Raw genomic sequence first — 16,559 nt, 5'->3', positions numbered from 1 at the left:
GCAAAATGGGCCTATCACTCACATCTGCAAGGAGCACGATGAGTGGATGGGGTGGGAGGTGGGATGCTAACAGCCTCACCTCTCGGAGAGGAAGGCACCAGACACTTCTTAAACCCAGCTGAAATCATAATGGTAGCCACCAGAAGAGCTCAAAACCCTAGTTGCCTCTGGGAAGTGAGACCTGGACAGAAAATAACACACTTCTCCCTTTGTACCCATCTGTTCTATCTGAATGCTTTTAATCACGTGGACATGTATATCTTTTATACTGAAAAAACAAGCTGAAGAGAACTGTAATAGTCTCCACTAAGAATGATTATTACTGGTTACAAATGGTACTCGGGCTGCTCTGGGCACCTGATCGGGGCAGAATCTGTCCCCAGCCCACAGGTCTGTGTCCTGTGAGCAGGAAGAGCACCTGGTGGATGTGAGCAACACCAGTGCACAATAGTTTTCATGCATAATGAGGAAAGGCCACTCCAGTGAAAACAGTAAGATGCAAAACAGTGTACACAGTCTAATTTCACTATGTTCACAGAAAGGAAAACCCTACCACGTTTCTCTGTGTACACACACGTATACAAACGCATAGAACAGACAGGAAGAATATACTCAACAGTAAGAACTTTGTGGTTCAGGGTGGCATGAAGCTGGTGAATGAAGGGGGTATAAAGTGCACCTGAGATCTGTCTCTATTGTTTCATTGTTTGTTTTAATGTGAATGTCTTCCTGTGTTTCTAGTATAATTTTTCTGTTTAGTCAATATTATATTTTAATGCAATGGATGCTTACATCATCAGTGTAATATTTTTGAAATGTTTTTGTAAATTAAGAACCATAAGAAAGAAAGAACTCAGTTCTGAGTATGCACTAGGTGCTACATAAGTCGGGTTTCTGTCCCGCACCTACCCATCCACCCGGAACCAAGAGCTCACTGAGCCTTACCCACAGGTAAAATCCCAACTCCGAGAGCGTTGTCCCTCACAGATGGGACCGCCCTCCGAGGCTGAAGAGGAAGAAGGTGCTGGGTGGCGGCCAGGGTGGCCCCCCATTCTGTGCTTCTCTCACCTTGCTGAGCCCATTCCACTTGTCCACGAGGTGGACCCGGCTGAAGTCTTTGACCCCAGTGAACACGGTAAAGAGCCCGGAATCAGAGTTGTTGAGCTGTGAACACGGCATAGAACAGCATCGTTAAGCCTCAGGACAGGGTGGGCGTTGGAGTCGGGGCCGCCCTCAAGCCCGCCCGGTTAGTTGCAGGCGGTTCCTGCATCCCCAGTGCCTGGGGACCAAAAGGAGGAAGACTGGGGGGCTTCCTGGCGGGGGCACGCTCCTGACTACACGTCCCTCCTAGAAAGCGTCCACCTTTCTGTTGTGATTCTAGAAGAGTCGGGTTCTCTCCTTCCAGGTGATTGTAGGGCCACCCCTCCCCTACCCCCACAATACACACTTAAAATCAACCATGGCCTGGTGACCTCTTCAGTCAATGAAAAAGAAGCAGACGTGGCATGTCACTTCTGAGTGGAAGTTGTAAGATCTGGTCAGTGCACACACATTTTATCGTATTTTCTGCTGCGCTGTGGTGACCATACATGTGTATCAAGCTAGAGTCTCCCTCAGCTGAGTCCCTGACTGACATGTGACCACCATGAGCAGAGGGTCCCCTGATTATTACCTGCACTGGGATACGAGCAAGAAATAAACGTTCGCTGTGTGAAACCACTGAGATTCTGGGGCTGCTTGTTACACAGCATAACCTGGCTATCCTAATGGATACAGGACCAACCCAACGTGTGTCAAGCACTTTCTAGATAGTAAGCCCCAGGCTTTGGCGCTTTGAGGGTGTTTCCTAGAATTAGGTCTCTAACTCAGAGCAAAGACACACAAAGTGTACAAAGAATTGGTGACTGCTGGGTAAAATGGAGAAGCACTGTTTTACCTCTGAGGAGGCCGTGCAATGCAAGGAGTAGCACATGTTAGGAACTCAATAAGGGTTGGTCACTGGCCAAATGGCTAAATCGATTACCGGCTGGTTCAGCAAACAGGCTCCAGAGCACAGCTCAGTTCCAAGCCCTGCTCTGGCCTCCTACCACCTGTGTGTCATGTTACCCATTCATTCAGAGCTTCCTGAGCCCATTCTGAGGAAAGACAAACAGGAGCCACTACAAAGAGGTGTTGGGACTATTAAAATAGTTAATGTGTGAAAACTGCGAGTGCAGTGCCTGAGACATAGTGAGAACGCAAAATGCTAGTCTTTATTGTTATAGTTAATAAATGCTCACCCAAAGGGATACTTAAATAATAGTTATAATAGACTAAGTGTATCAGAGACTGCTAGTTATTACCCAAAGTCCATTCTCCCTTTTCTCCTTCACAAGAAAACCCAAACCTTACTTACTCAGGGTATCCACTCACCAGCTCAAAGACTGCATTTCCTAGCTTCCCTTAAGCTGGGTGCGGCCACATGAGTAAGATGTGGCCATTGGAAAGTAAGCAGAAATTGGTTTCTCCATCCTGATGGGGGAGACAGCTGGGACGTGTTCTTTTGGCCTCACCTTCCCTACCTGTCGCCCAACCCCCATCATTTCTTCCTTGCCGCTGTGCTGCCTGGAATGTGGATGTGAGAGCTAGTGCTCTAGCAGCTATCTTGGACCCTGCGGTAATCTTGAGTATGGAAACCATCCCTACGGATGGTAAACCTACCAGGTTGCCAGAGGTCAAGATTAAGAAAAATCAGGCAGCTCGGAGCAATGCTATAGTCGACGTTGGTGATCTGCCTCCCCAGCAGCCACCCTCCCCCGCTTCCAGCAACAGACACCAATTGTCTAAGTCCAACCCCAATCACGTCATTTGAACCTGGATCAAGCTGTACCCCAATCCATCCTTAGAATTTGCAGTTAAATGAGGCAATAAATTCTCTATTTTCATTAGCCGGTATGAGTTAGGTTTTCTGCTCTTTACACCCACAGCCCCCAGTGCTCCCGGCCAACTCCAAAGCAAGCTGGCCACTGGTGTCCAGGTTGTGTCCATGGAAAACAAGACACAGGCCGTGAACTTCGCATGGGCCACACTCACCCCGGCAAAGAGCCCGAACTTGCCCTTCACGGGGAACATGCTGGGGAAGTACTTATTGATGACGTTCACGAGCGGGTCCTCGTAGCCCCACATGATGTCGGCCACCGTGCGGTTCATGAAGGCGCGCTCGCCAAGGGTGCTGAACGCGAGGGTCATGAGCAGCTTCAGGGCCATGGGCTTCTTCTCCATCATCACCGATGCACCCTGTAGAACAAGGGGACGGCCTGGGGTAGAGGCTGCACATCCCCCCTGGACTTGAAGCTAGGCCTCAAGGCAAAGAACCCATCTCGGGCGTCTGGGGCATCCAGAATGACTCTCTGATCCTCTGGTAACAGGACCACATGGCTGTTGGATCCAGGCCCAGCCCCACGGCTCAGGCCTGGCCAATCAGAAACCGTCCCCCTTCCAGCCAGTGATTGGTTTGGAAATGTGTACGTGGCCCAATCACAGCTAACAAGCCACAACTGATGGTCCGCCGGGGGCTGTGGGAGAGAGAGGCGAGGTCTCACCACTGGCCTTGAACCTGGGATGTGCAGGGCTACAGCCACCCCACGGGGCTGATCTGCCAGAGCATAAAAGGAACACAGATCTGAGCGAGGCTGTGCGCCCTGGATGAAGCGACACCTGAAGCCAGACCCACCCCTGCCACTTCAGCACCGTGAGCCCATAAATTCCCTTTTTGCTTATGCAAGTTTGGAGCACCTTTGACTGTCACCATGTAACCAAAAGAGACTTCATGGAGAGTCTACTCCTTTCCCTTTTCATCTCTCTCACAAACACTGAGAGTCCCAAACATCTGCTCTCCCCAATCTCCGGGTGCTTAAAATACAAGTGAATTTATTTTCTAACTTTTGCTTTCGGAGATACTGTCTTGGTACTTGGTGTATTTTTTTTAAAGATACTTCATCCAAAAGCAATCTCCACCTGTAGGAAAGTGAACACAGCCAGTATTTCCTAAAACATGGGCTATAGAGGTTTGGTCCCATGGTAACTCACCAGGGTCCGTAATAACTTTTTTATTTATTTAAATTTTTATTTAATTGGGGAGGGCAGGAGTTAGGAGGGCAGGAGAGGGCGGAGTCAGTCGGTCAGCCAGAAAAGGCTTCCCTACATTAATAACTTTTTAAAGGTAATAAACACAGTTTTTAAAAATCACAAAAGATACAAAATAAAATAGAAGACCCTCTCCAAACCTTGAGCTTCCTCCTTCCATTCTCTTCCCCCAAAGCAACCCACTGCTATGGGTTCTTGGGTATTCCTCCAGAAATAATCTAAACCAGCGCTCAGCAAACTGTGACTCGTGGGCCGTGGGCCAGCACCAGCCCACTGTCTGTTTTTCTACAGCCCAAGAGCTAAGAGTGTTTGCCAATCTGATGGGTGGAGACAGTGACTTCACTGCCAAAATGTGCGTGTTTAACTCTGAGGCATGTGGCCGCAAGGCTCCGGGCTGCATTTATTTGAGCTTTTTCTGTCTTTTCCATCCAATGGACTCACCGAGTGAGCTCATCCCTGATCCATAGCACCAGGCCCAGAGCAAATGTCCAACGGTCCTCAACCATCCAATGGAGGGCTGAGTGCGACAGAGGGCAGCACACTCCTGACTCCAACTTTGTGAGCTCAAAACTCTAATCTGCTACTTACTAGCTGAGTGGCCTTGGATAAGCCCATTGACCTCTCTGTTCTTCAGTTTTCCTCCTCTAAAAAGGGAGAAAACAACTGAACCTACCCCACAGGATTGCTGGCAAATGAACAAGGTAAATTACGAATGGAAAGCCCTACGAAAATTAAGTTCTAACACAGAGTGTTAGAAGTGGGACATTAACATGGCAGGCCTGAGGCTGCCCTCCCCAAAAAGGCTGGCCCCTGGCTGGCATCGGGGAACCTGCATTTCAGGAGAGCAGGCCCCTCCCTCCCTGATAAGAGGGGCTCACTGAGCCTGGACTGTGTGTACACAGTGTGGCTCATGCTGACCGCCTGCTTCCTTCGGGGACTCTGGGATTCGGGTGCCAGGCAGAGATGATCATCCCCCGATAAAAAAAAACACCCTGGGCGCTGAATCTCTGATATGATAACGTGTTATCATACCATATATGCCACATGTATTGTCACAACTTGATGCTGGGGAATGAAGCGTGTCCTGTGTGACTCCCCTGAGAGAGGACTCTGGAAGCTGGGCCTGGTCTCCACGCCCCATGGATCTTGTGGATCTTGTTCTGTATCGTATCCTTGCACCGTAACAAATCGTAACCATGCGCAAGACCCTATGCTGAGTGTTGTGAATCCTCCTGGCCAATCAGCGACCCTGGGGGTGGCCTAGGCAACCCCGATACATGTGGGAAGTAGCCCGTCAATCCAGCTACTGTGATGACTCTCACGAGCACAGAATGGAGGCCATGCTGCAATGACATGGCCTGGGGGTGGCCCCCTCAGCCCCCCGTTACTACCTCCTTTTGAAAATTTCAGATCTGTAGATTGACAAGGGAAAGACAATGATTTTGGCCAGTACCCCTAAACCAGAGACTGGGGGCCGTGCCTGGGCAGCTCACTGGGCTGAGAGTCTGGCCCCGTGAGCATAGGCCTGCCCACCAGGGCCGGTCCTGTGACAAGAGGTGACGGGGAACGGGGGCGGCGCGAGGGGCGCAGCCGTGGGCGGGCGGCCTCACCAGCACCAGGATGTTGGGCATGACAATGTAGTCGCTCTCCGAGCCGCTGGACCTGTCGGGCTGGAACTGGAAGCTGCGGTACTCGAGGAAGGACACCGTGTCGTTGCCGTTGAAGGTGATGTTGCTTTTGTGCCTGAACTCCCTGTAGAGAAGAGCTGGGGGTCAGCGGGCTCCAGCCGCACGGGGTGGCAGTGCCTGCCCAGAGGCGGGGCCGACTCCAGGCTGCCCCGGGGGCCCTCAGATGACTGCACATCTCCAACCTGACAGCGCCACAGCCAAGCCTGGCCACCCCTCGGAGCACCCCAAATCCCGACACGTCCCCTCCACTGGGCCAAGCTGCTTCTGTCAAGCTGCCAAACTCACACGTCACCTTCTCAGAAAGCCCATCTGGTCATCTCTAGACGTAAAGCAGAAACACCCTCCACACCCCCTAGGTTCCCCCCTTGATACTAACATCTGACTTTATTTATTCATCTTTAATCAATCCCCCCAACTCGACTGCAGGCACCCCAGTATTTTTTGTCCATTTTGTCCACTTCTGGGTCCCCTGTGCCTAGAACAGTCACCGACACCCAGTAGGTAGGTACTCAATAGACATTTGTTGAATGAATGAGTGAATGAATGAATGAGTGAATGCATGCCGCTGACACTGAGTAGTTTCTGACTCCCAAACCTCAGGCACATTGTTACGTTTTCACGCCAGGTTGCCCATAACCCCAGTGTGCCTCAAACAGAACGCTCTCTGCCCATGCCATCCCCAGGAAAGCCAGGGTGGGGTGGGCCACCCCTCAAAGGGTGAACCCCCAGCTCGGCCAGCCATGGTGAAAAGTCCCTTCCCACCAGCCCTGCTGTTCTCCACCCTGGACAAGGTGGTTCCCTCTTCAAAACGCTCCAGGGGGTGCCCCAGCTCTCAGGCCACACGCCTCAGCCTGGCCCGCCAGGCCCATGACCAAGCTCCCTGCTCTTCCACGCCCCATGTCCTTCCTACCTCCAAGCCTTTGTACGCGCATTGCCCTCCTCCTGGAGCAGCCTTCCCTCTCCTGCTCGCCCTGGCTTCTAATTGCACTTACATTTGATTTGGTCCCACGTTCTCAGTAGACAGACAGCATTTGCCTCTTCATCATTGTGTCCTGATGCCTGGCACACAACGAGCAACAGAAAATACCAACTCAACGGAAAAACGGCTCCTGCAGCCTGTGGCCACGCAGCCTCCGTCACGTCCCTCACCTGCTCTCTGCTCTCCAGAGTCCTGCCCTCGACCCCAAACCCCACACCGTGGGGCCGCCACCTCTGAACTCACCTTCTATCCTCTCCCCCAGCCCATTACAGCCAACCACGCTGGCCTCCCACTGTCCCTCACAAACCACACTCCGTCCGGCCTCAGGGCCTTGGCACTTGCTGTTCCTTCTGCCAGGGACACCTTTCTCCATGGCTCAGTCCCTTGCATAGAAGGCCAGGAGGCCTTGCCAGACCAATGCACCAAAGATGCACAGACACGCGACCCTGCTGGGTTTTACGGCACTTAATACTCACCTCCTGCCATCATATGATAGACTCATTTCCTTATTAAATATCTGTCTCCCTCCCTCCCCAGAATGTCAGCTCAGAGAGGCAGGGACCTTTGTCTGTGTTACTCCCTGCTGTTTCCCCGGTGCCTAGCACAGTGGGTGGCACATAGTAGGTGTTCAATAAATGTGCTGAATGAATGAGTGACTAGGGAAGAGCTGTGGGATGCTACAAGAGCTCAGGTGTGGGGGTAGGTCCCTGCTTGCCGAGAGACCAGCCCTGTGTGTGTGTGCACGTGTCCCCCTGTCTCTCTCACACACACCCCTCCCCGCTCACCCCATCACAGTTCCCTCACTGCTCCATACAGAACTTCACCGGCATCATCATTCCCCCTCTGCGAACAGCCTGCTTCTGGAACAATCTCTGGGCTCCGCACAGCAGCCCCGCCCCACCTGCCCCAAGACCCTGACCCTGCCAGGGCCACTTCTGCACCTCCGCCCTTACCTGTACACGTAGGGCCCACGCTCCTGCACCTCCGGCTTCTTGCCTTGAAGGATCTCTTTGGGGTTGATGACGTCAAAGAAGTAGATGGAGAGGTAGAAAGGGACAGGGATCTCCTTCCACATGCCGAAGGACAGGCTACTGGGGTCGATGCGCACATTCTGGGGGGCCGAGAGAAACATGCCCATGAGGAGGGCGACCAGGGCCTCCGCGCGCCCCCGCGTGCCCGCCACAGGGCTCCGACAGCTGCCCAGAGCTGCCCTGCACCACGAAACCCCACAGTACATTGACAAAGAGGGTTTACATAATTAAAGTTAACAGGTAATCTATTCCTGTTGTTATTTTTAAATGTGTTTTTAATAACAACAGCCTGATCAGGGGACCCTGGCAAATGGGAGCCCCACGCCCCATCTAAAAGAAACAGCTGCTGCTTTATGGCACCATGTGGCCAAATGTATCATTCATTCATTCATTCATTCAACAAATAATTTACTGAGCACCCACTACCTGCCAGGCATTCTTCTAAGAGCTGGGGGTAGGAGAGTGAACAAGACTGACCCAAATCCCCAACTCTGTGGGCCTTTTATTCTACTAGGGGAAAGGCAGGGACTGAACAATTAGGGCGAAATGGGTGCGACATGGCCGAGTGTCACAAAAAAAAAGCAAGGACAAGAAGAGGACTGTAATTGTAAACAGAGCAGTCGGGTAGGTGAACTATAAATAAAAACAAAGAAGCAAACCAAGATAAACACTAAAAGCAGTAAGGGGAAGCACATGGATTTGGTGGGGTAAGTCCATGTAAGAACAACAGCCAGTGCAAAGGCCCTGAGGCAGGGTGTTGCTGGGACAGAGAGCGTGGGAACAGCAAGGAGGCTAGTGTGGCTAAGGCACAGCCTGTGAGGAGGTGAGCAGGAGATGAGAACAAGAACAGGGGTCCAAGAAAAGCCAGAAATACAGAAATCTCTATGAAATCTCCTGATGTATAAAGCTTGGCAAAACTTGATTTTCTTAAAGGGCCAAAGGAAACAGGCCAGAAGCCCTTGGAGAGTCCCTCTGTCAAATACACTGGCCTCTACTCCTTGATTTGCTCCTCAGCTCCACAGTTCCTGCCCGTTTCACAGGGAGGTCCTTCCAGTGTCACCCAACCCACCCACCCCCTGGTCCTGCCATATCAGTGGCCCCAACCAGGCTCCTGTCCCCTCAGAGCCAGGCCCAGGGGAGTGACCAGCCCATCGGACAGATGCCAATGTCACAAAGCTGGGCATCCGAACGGCTTGCATCACCTTCCAACGTCTTTTGAACGTGGCCTTCAAGGACAAGGGCAGCCACCCCCCACGCTCCCCAAATGGCCAGAACCAACAGGCAGAGGCTCTGGAGGAGGCAGAGGGCGGGAGCTGGCCGGTCAGGCCCGGCCCCACCATCCCAACCAGGGGACTCTGGGAAGCAGCAGATTTGGAGGCAGCCAGACCCCAGGGCCATTAGGGCAAATCAGTCCCCTCAGTTTTCCCATCTGTACAAGGGGCTAGTGACTCTGCAGTCTCAGCTGCAATTCATTTGACCTACACAACATTTAAATGAAGAAAAGTTGAATTCATTCCCAAGAATAAAAAACTAGGAGAGATTTAACTTAAAATTTGGATTTTTAGGTTTCTCTTGAAAATATCAGATCAAAGACTTGCCTTCAGAGGTTAATAACTGTCTAGCGATAAACACGTCCTCCTAACAGCTTTGGGAGGCACAAGGATCATTTTTAGGACCTGAGGATCCAACAGGTGCAAATAAAGGTAAGTAATAAACACGATACCGTGTTTCCCCAGAACAAGACCTCCTGCGAAAATAAGCCCCAGTTAAGATCGTCAGCCAGCCGGACGCATTTAGTACATTATGACGACGTTCCAGAAGACGACGATATCACTGTATTTGAATAAATGTAGATTGTTGTACAGGAGAAAATAAGACATCCCCTGAAAATACGCCCTAATATGTCTTTTGGAGCAAAAATTAATATACGACCCGGTCGTACTCTCAGGGAAACACGGTAGGAACAAAGCAATGCAATGAGCGTTTTCCAGGTGCACCTGCACGCCAGGCCTGGATCTCGACTCTTCACTGCACCTCCCTGACCAGCACCACGCCCTTTGGAGGCAGCCACTCTAAGTACTGTTTGTTTCCTCCTCACTTTTCCTGAAGACGTAAGTGAATGAGGCCTCCGCAGGCTGTTTTCCCAGTATTCCCAGTCCCCCGACCTTTGGCCAGAAAGGTCCTGTTTTTCCGTGTGCGGAGGGGAACGGGGGAGCCTGGGTCCACAGTGACAGATTACTGCTGATCCCTTCAGCGTGAAGCAAAGGCCACGAGCCTGGGGGGAGGGACGGCCGCCCTGCTGATCCTCTCTCCCAAAATGAAGGCAGGGAGGGGAAGTCAGTGTGTAGCCCTTTCAGCCCCAGCTCTGCAGTGTAAGGGCTAGGAGGCCCGTGCGTGGGGTGTCCGGGAGAAGTGGGGAGGAACAGAGGTGGGGCTCCCCGTGTGCCCGCTGTGGGAGGGGAAGGCCCCCTGCTCAGTCCTAACAAGAACAAACCATCTGGGAACCAAGAGAACAACTGCGGTAAGCGTGGTGAACTGGTGCGGTCACCCCCAAACCAAAGGCAACAGCTGCTACACCCCCTCCAGGCCCCTGAGATCCTGAGGGCTCAGTTTTTCCAGATCCTCCCATGTTTCATGAGACGCCCGAAATCCAGATCTTTCTATGGAATCTCCCCATTGTTTCAATAGCAACAGCTTATTTTTCAGAATCAAACACAGCTAAGAGCCCAATCGCACACCTTCGGGCCACAGCTGGCCCACGGGCCACCCCGATGCCAAGCCGACATCATCTTCCGGAGGTGGGTGACCTCCGTGTGTTACAGGTGGGGACACTGAAGACCAAGAAGCTGGGTGGCTCTCGCCGGACCCCTCAACGAGTCTAAGATCAGAGGAGATTCCCCGCAGCCCCCTTCGGCACAGGCTTGGCGAGTGAAAATCAGACCTCAGCCTGGAGACTGCTGGCAGGAGGGGACGGTCTACCAGGAAGGAAATCCTCAAATTCTAACCAGAAAGAACAAAGGCCCACAGGCAGGAGTGGCAGAGGGAGGTGGTCCCGTCATGCTCTTTCTACCATCCCCTCACCCACAGGAAAGACACACACAGGGCTGGTAACTAGGGGTCTGCCTCTTAGCACGCTCTTCCAGGAGAGAAGGTGACATGAGTCCCTGTTTCCTTCTTTCTGTGTGTGCGTGATAAGAACATGTTAAGATCTATCCTCTCAGCAAATATTTAAGTACACAACGCAGAACTGTCCACCACAGGCACAGTGGAATAGGGAAATCTCCAGGACTCACTCATCTTGCATAACTAAAACAATAATAATAACAGCCGTCGTTAATCAAGAGTGTGGGAGGAAAGGTTGGAGGTGATGGGTATGTTCACGCATAGGCTGTGGCAATGGTTTCACAGGTGTACACTTCTCTCCAAACTCATCGAGTTGTATACATTACATACGTACAGATTTTTAAATGTCCATCATACCTCAATAAAATGGTTAAAAAAAAAAAAGTTTTGAGTTCCTGCTTCCCTCCCCCCGCCGTTTCTTGGCAAAGGCAGATGGGCCTGGAGAAGCCTCTGGAATCCCAGAATCCCATCCTCACCCACTGGCCTGATCACCCTGCTTTGGGGATAAATTGGCCAAACTAGTGAGTCACAACCAGATAAAGCCTTGTGTCTCTCTCTTTCGCTCCAACAGATGGGAATCTGGGGCTCCATCCCATTTCACGGGCTCTCATCCACAGGGAACGCTGGAAGACTGCCTTCTGGCTGGGTGACTGACAGTGGACAAGTCACTGATCCTCTCTGCACTTCAGTTTTCTCAACCATAAAATGGGTGTAATGACAGCATCCAGCTCATAGGGCTGGCGGGAGGTTTTAACAGACTCACAGAGGTAAAACGCTCAGAGCAGGGCCCGGCAGAACCCAGGGCATCTGCGCTGAAGTGGACGGTCACCTGGCACGAAGTGAGCGACCCTCCCGCCCTGTTGCTGCCCCACACCCCCCTTAGGTGGGGGCCGGACTTTGCTCTGCTTTTGATTTGCAGGATAGCTCTCTCCTCACACACCAACAGGGGCATCGGGACCGGGCAGCTGATTAGATAACAGTGCGCTGGCCAAGGTCACAGCCTTTTGCCTAAGTAGCTGATTCTATCCCTGCCGCCTGCCCCCAGGTCAAAGATCACAGCCCGGAACACAAAGACTGGGAGAGAGGGACAAGGCGATCCCTCGTTGGACGCCACTCTCTCTTACCCAACACATTCCTGAACCACCAGGAGGACTGCCTAGAAGGGGGGCCTTGTGAGCTAGGCTTTCACAGGAAAAGAAGATGCGGGGGGAAGGGGGGTGTTCTGGTCCAGGGATGCAGCTTGTGCAAAGGCCAGGAAGGAAGCCTTTAGAGCATGACTTACCTAAACAAACAGGCCAATAACCATTGTTGTTTTTTTTAAAGATTTTATTGGGGAAGGGGAACAGGACTTTATTGGGGAACAGTGTGCACTTCCAGGACTTTTTTCCAAGTCAAGTTGTTGTCCTTTCAGTCTTAGTTGTGGAGGGCGCCGTTCAGCTTCAAGTTGTTGTCCTTTCAGTCTTAGTTGCGGAGGGCGCAGCTCAGCTCCAGGTCCAGTTGCCGTTGCTAGTTGCAGCGGGCACAGCCCATCATCCCTGCGGGAGTCGAACCGGCAACCTCGTGGTTGAGAGGACACGCTCCAACCAACTGAGCCATCTGGGAGCTCAGCAGCAGCTCAGCTCAAGGTTCCGTGTTCAATCTTAGTTGCAGGGGGTGCTGCCCACCATCCCTTGCGGAACTCGAGGAATTGAACTGTCAACCTTGTGGTTGAGAGCGCACTGGCCCATGTGGGAATCGAACTGGCAGCCTTCGGCATTAGGAGCATGGAGCTCCAACCGCCTGAGCCACCGGGCCAGCCCAACAAACATGTTTTTAAAACAACCCGAATGTCCATCAAAACTGCCATGTACCCCAACAATGGAACAATACTCAGTAATAAAAAGGAACCAACTACTGGTAAATGCCAAGACAAGGTGAGCCTCAAAAGCGTATGTTAAGTAGAAAAAAGTCAGATACAAACAGCCACACACTACTATGGTTTCATCTATACGACATTCTGGAAAGAGGAAAACCATAGGGATCGAAACCAGATCTGTGGTTGTCCGGCGCTGGGGGCGGCGGCTGTGGACTGACTGCAAAAGGGCATCAGGAAACCAGTGGGGTGATTTAAATGTCTCATATCTTGATTTCGGTTGCCACGCAGGGGAGTTGTATATACTGATAACACTCATCAAACTGTATACTTAAAAAGGATGTTACACAGGTACCGCGAAGACACTATGCTAACATTTTCTACAGTGTAACTGAGGCATGATTCGTACACTATACAATACACCCATTTAAAGTGTGCAGTTCAATGCTTTGAGTATATTCACAGTTGCGCAACCACACCACTAGGTACTTCCAGAATATTTTCATTATAAAACAAAAGTCTGCTACCCACAGTCTGCTACCCATCATTTCCCTCCGTCAGCCCCTGGCAACCACTGATCTACTTTCTGTCCCTATGGATTTGCCTTTTTTCAGATACACAGAATCACATGCATCTTCGTATGTGTCCACAATGCTCTTTCTCAAAAAACAACAAGCAGGGATACAAAGGCCACACATGGCTTCTTTCACTTGTTTTTTCCAGGTCCGCAACATCCAGCCATTATAAGTGGAGTTTGCTGTTTTATCAAACGTACACCCCCCCGCCAAAATCAGGAAGGACATGGAACACCTTCATCACAGCTGCTAACGAAGGGTCTAGATGAACACGCCTAGGTGCACTGTATTCATTATTCACAGCAGCCAGAAGACAGAGGCAGCCCAAGGATCCATCGATGGATGAATGGAGGAATCCAGTGTGGTCTGTCCCTCCAATGGAATATTACTTAGCCTTAAAAAGGAATAAAGCACTGACACAGGCTACAACACGGATGAACCTGGAAGACACGTGAAATAAGCCAGACACGGAAAAACACAGAGTATGGGATTCCGTTTACGAGAAGTGTCCAGAACAGGCAAATCCATAGAGACTGGAAGCAGGCGGGTGGTGGCCAGTGGAGGATGGAGACTGACTGATTAACTGGGACAGGGCTTCCTTTTGGGGTGATGCAGATGGTCCAGAACTAGATAATGGTAATGGTTGCATGACATTGTCAATGTACGAAAAGCCACTATATTGTACACTTTTAAATGATTTAAATGGATAGTTTTATGCTAAGTGAATCTTACCACAATTTCTTACAAAAAGATTTAACTGCAAATTAAAACAAGCAATTTCCCAGAAGATGGACACAAATTACGTCAACTGAGAAAATCAAGTGCAGACTAAGACATGGAGAAACAGACTTAACTTGCCCGTTTGCAGATGAGTCAGCACGTGGGGGAGTAGTGGGCGTGTCCTAACAGGGAGGAGAATGTGAGTGGGAGCACAGCCCCGCGCCTCCATCCGGGGCCCTGCTACAGCCGCAACCCCGAGGACCACAAACTGTACACCCGGAGTGACTGAAGCAGAAGCTTCCAAAAGGACAGCCACGGTCCCAGTGTGTCTCTTATACTCCAACTAGATTATTTCCTACTCTGACATTCTGTCCTGTTCCATTCTGCTTTTAAAATGCTGGTTCCCACTCACCCCAATCATTTCGCAACCCGTTACTGGGTCACAAGTCAGTTTGACAGTTCTGCCTTCAAGAAATCCACACATGCCTTCAAGAGGACTGCAAAAGAATTGTCGAATCTCAGAAAAAGAACAGCCAGTCCAGCAGATCCTCGGCAAAGAAAATTAGGCTTCCACACAAACCACAGAGGGCAAAATGAACTAAGCAGATCTGCTGAGGTAAGTCTCAAAGACAGAATCTTGAGTGAAAAAAAGGCAAGCTGCAAAAGTACAGTCAATAGTGACCTCTTTACGTGGATTTTTCAAACGCACAAAATAAGGTGTAACATTTTGCTCCTTGAAAAGCAGCACAAAAGCTGCCGTCTCAACGTTGGCCTGCAAGCCCCTCCATCTGCTCTCTCCAGGCCCCATGTCCTGTCATGGTCCCTGTCACTCAGCCCAGCCACACTGGCCTCCTTGCTGTCCCTTGCGTATGCAGGCACACTCCTGCCCCAGGGCCTTAGCACCGGCTGTAATCTTGCCTTCAGTGTTCTTCCAGAGATAGCCACGTGGTCAATCTCGCACCCCTTTCCATCTTTGCTCACGTGCCCCCAGTCTCAGGAAGGCGCCCTCACTCCCCCAATTCCTGAACCCCCTTAACCTGGTTTTCCCATGGTCCTTGTCACCTTCCAGCACACATTGTAATTAATTATGTCTCTTGTTCTTCATCAGCGTCCCCTGCTGGACCGTGAACCCACAAGGACAGAATCCTCATCTGCTGTGTTCACGGGTGTACCTCCAGGACCTCCAGCAGCGCCGGGTGCCCAGCAGGCCTTCAGCCAGTATTTGCCGAGGGAAGCAGCAATGGGAGCCCTGACACAGACGACGGGGAAGCCATCTAGAGAGTGCTGAGGCTGCTTACGCCTGTATGTTTTAATAGCTCACATTTAAGAGTAAATTTATAAAAGTAAAAATACACAGAGCGTATGGCTCGTTTGGGGTCCAGCTTGAGCCAAGGCAGCAGCTCAGTAAACGTGTGATGAGACAAAAATGAAAATTTCACCTACACTTATCCTTTGCTATTTCCTATTTTTCAAATAGGAAAATCCTAAAAAATTACAACTTCAGTACAACTTTCTGGCTCGGTGAGCTACCACGGCTCAGGCCACCCGCCCATCTAGGGTGCTCACACAGGCCCCTCGGCCAGCCCCATCTCCTTTCCAGGCCCGCGGGGCTGGGGGTCGGGGGTACAGGGGGGCAGCCCTGCGCTTCCCGACAGAGGCAGGAGAGAGGCCCAAGGAAAAAACTCAAACCAGAAGGATAGTGACATGGCCGGCCATTATGTCAGAGGGGGCAGCCTGGGAAGGCCACTCTGAGGTGACACTCCACTGAGAAAGGCGGAGAAGTTAGTCTCCAGAAATAACCGACAGGTTAAGAAAAACGTTTTTTTTTAAATATCATACGTTAGCTCTTCTAGATGCATGTGCCATTTTCAGTAGTGGAGTCGTTCTTATTTTCACTTATTCAACACACACGTGTCCTGTGCTCTGTTTGAAGGAGCCCAGTGTAGGAATTCTCAGAGAGGGACACCCATGGTTACCCAGAGATTCTATACTGATCGCATGCTAAGGGGATGTGCTGGGTGAAAAAGGAGACGCCACTCATCTCACCACCTGTTCCTTACTCACTCGTTTAATATTAATAGGTGGCTACTAGAAACTTTCAAATCACACAGGCTCATATTTTTGGCCTGCACCCTAGTTCTGTGGTAGGCACTGGTGTGGACAGACCTGATTGGACCCCACCTCCACCCCTTCCTAGCTGTGTGGCCTCCAGCAAGACTCCCAGCTTGGTGCCTCAGTTTCCTCATCTGGAATGGTGATAGCCACTATGTGGCAAGGTCGGGGATGAGATTTAGAGACAGGGCACAGCAAGTGCGCACAGTAGGTGCTTAATGTGAAGTAGCTGAGATTATCACTGGGTTCCCGCCACCTTCAGCTATGAACTCCTGCCTCTGGCATCCCAGGCCTCCCCTCAGTTCCCTGATCCAAATGTCCCGTGTTCTCCAACACGCGCCCACACTGGGAAGG

General features: G+C 51.2%; 1 protein-coding gene across 4 annotated transcripts in view; it reads right to left on the bottom strand.

Moving 5' to 3' along the window:
- Positions 1-16,559, bottom strand: part of SCARB1 (scavenger receptor class B member 1) — a 64,269-nt gene that overhangs the window by 22,242 nt on the left and 25,468 nt on the right. For all 4 annotated transcript variants that reach the window (XM_033098100.1, XM_033098099.1, XM_033098101.1 and 1 more), the window contains exons 2-5: positions 7,746-7,903; positions 5,736-5,877; positions 3,073-3,276; positions 1,069-1,164 (exon numbers count right to left, since the gene is read on the bottom strand). In XM_033098100.1, the coding sequence (XP_032953991.1) occupies positions 1,069-1,164; positions 3,073-3,276; positions 5,736-5,877; positions 7,746-7,903 (600 nt within the window). The remainder of the gene's footprint in view (positions 1-1,068; positions 1,165-3,072; positions 3,277-5,735; positions 5,878-7,745; positions 7,904-16,559) is intronic.

Source organism: Rhinolophus ferrumequinum, chromosome 25, assembly GCF_004115265.2.
Source record: "Rhinolophus ferrumequinum isolate MPI-CBG mRhiFer1 chromosome 25, mRhiFer1_v1.p, whole genome shotgun sequence".
In the NCBI taxonomy this organism is placed as follows: domain Eukaryota; kingdom Metazoa; phylum Chordata; class Mammalia; order Chiroptera; family Rhinolophidae; genus Rhinolophus; species Rhinolophus ferrumequinum.
Note: the sequence above shows the minus strand (reverse complement) of the source record. Positions and strands in the feature narration are given on the sequence as shown.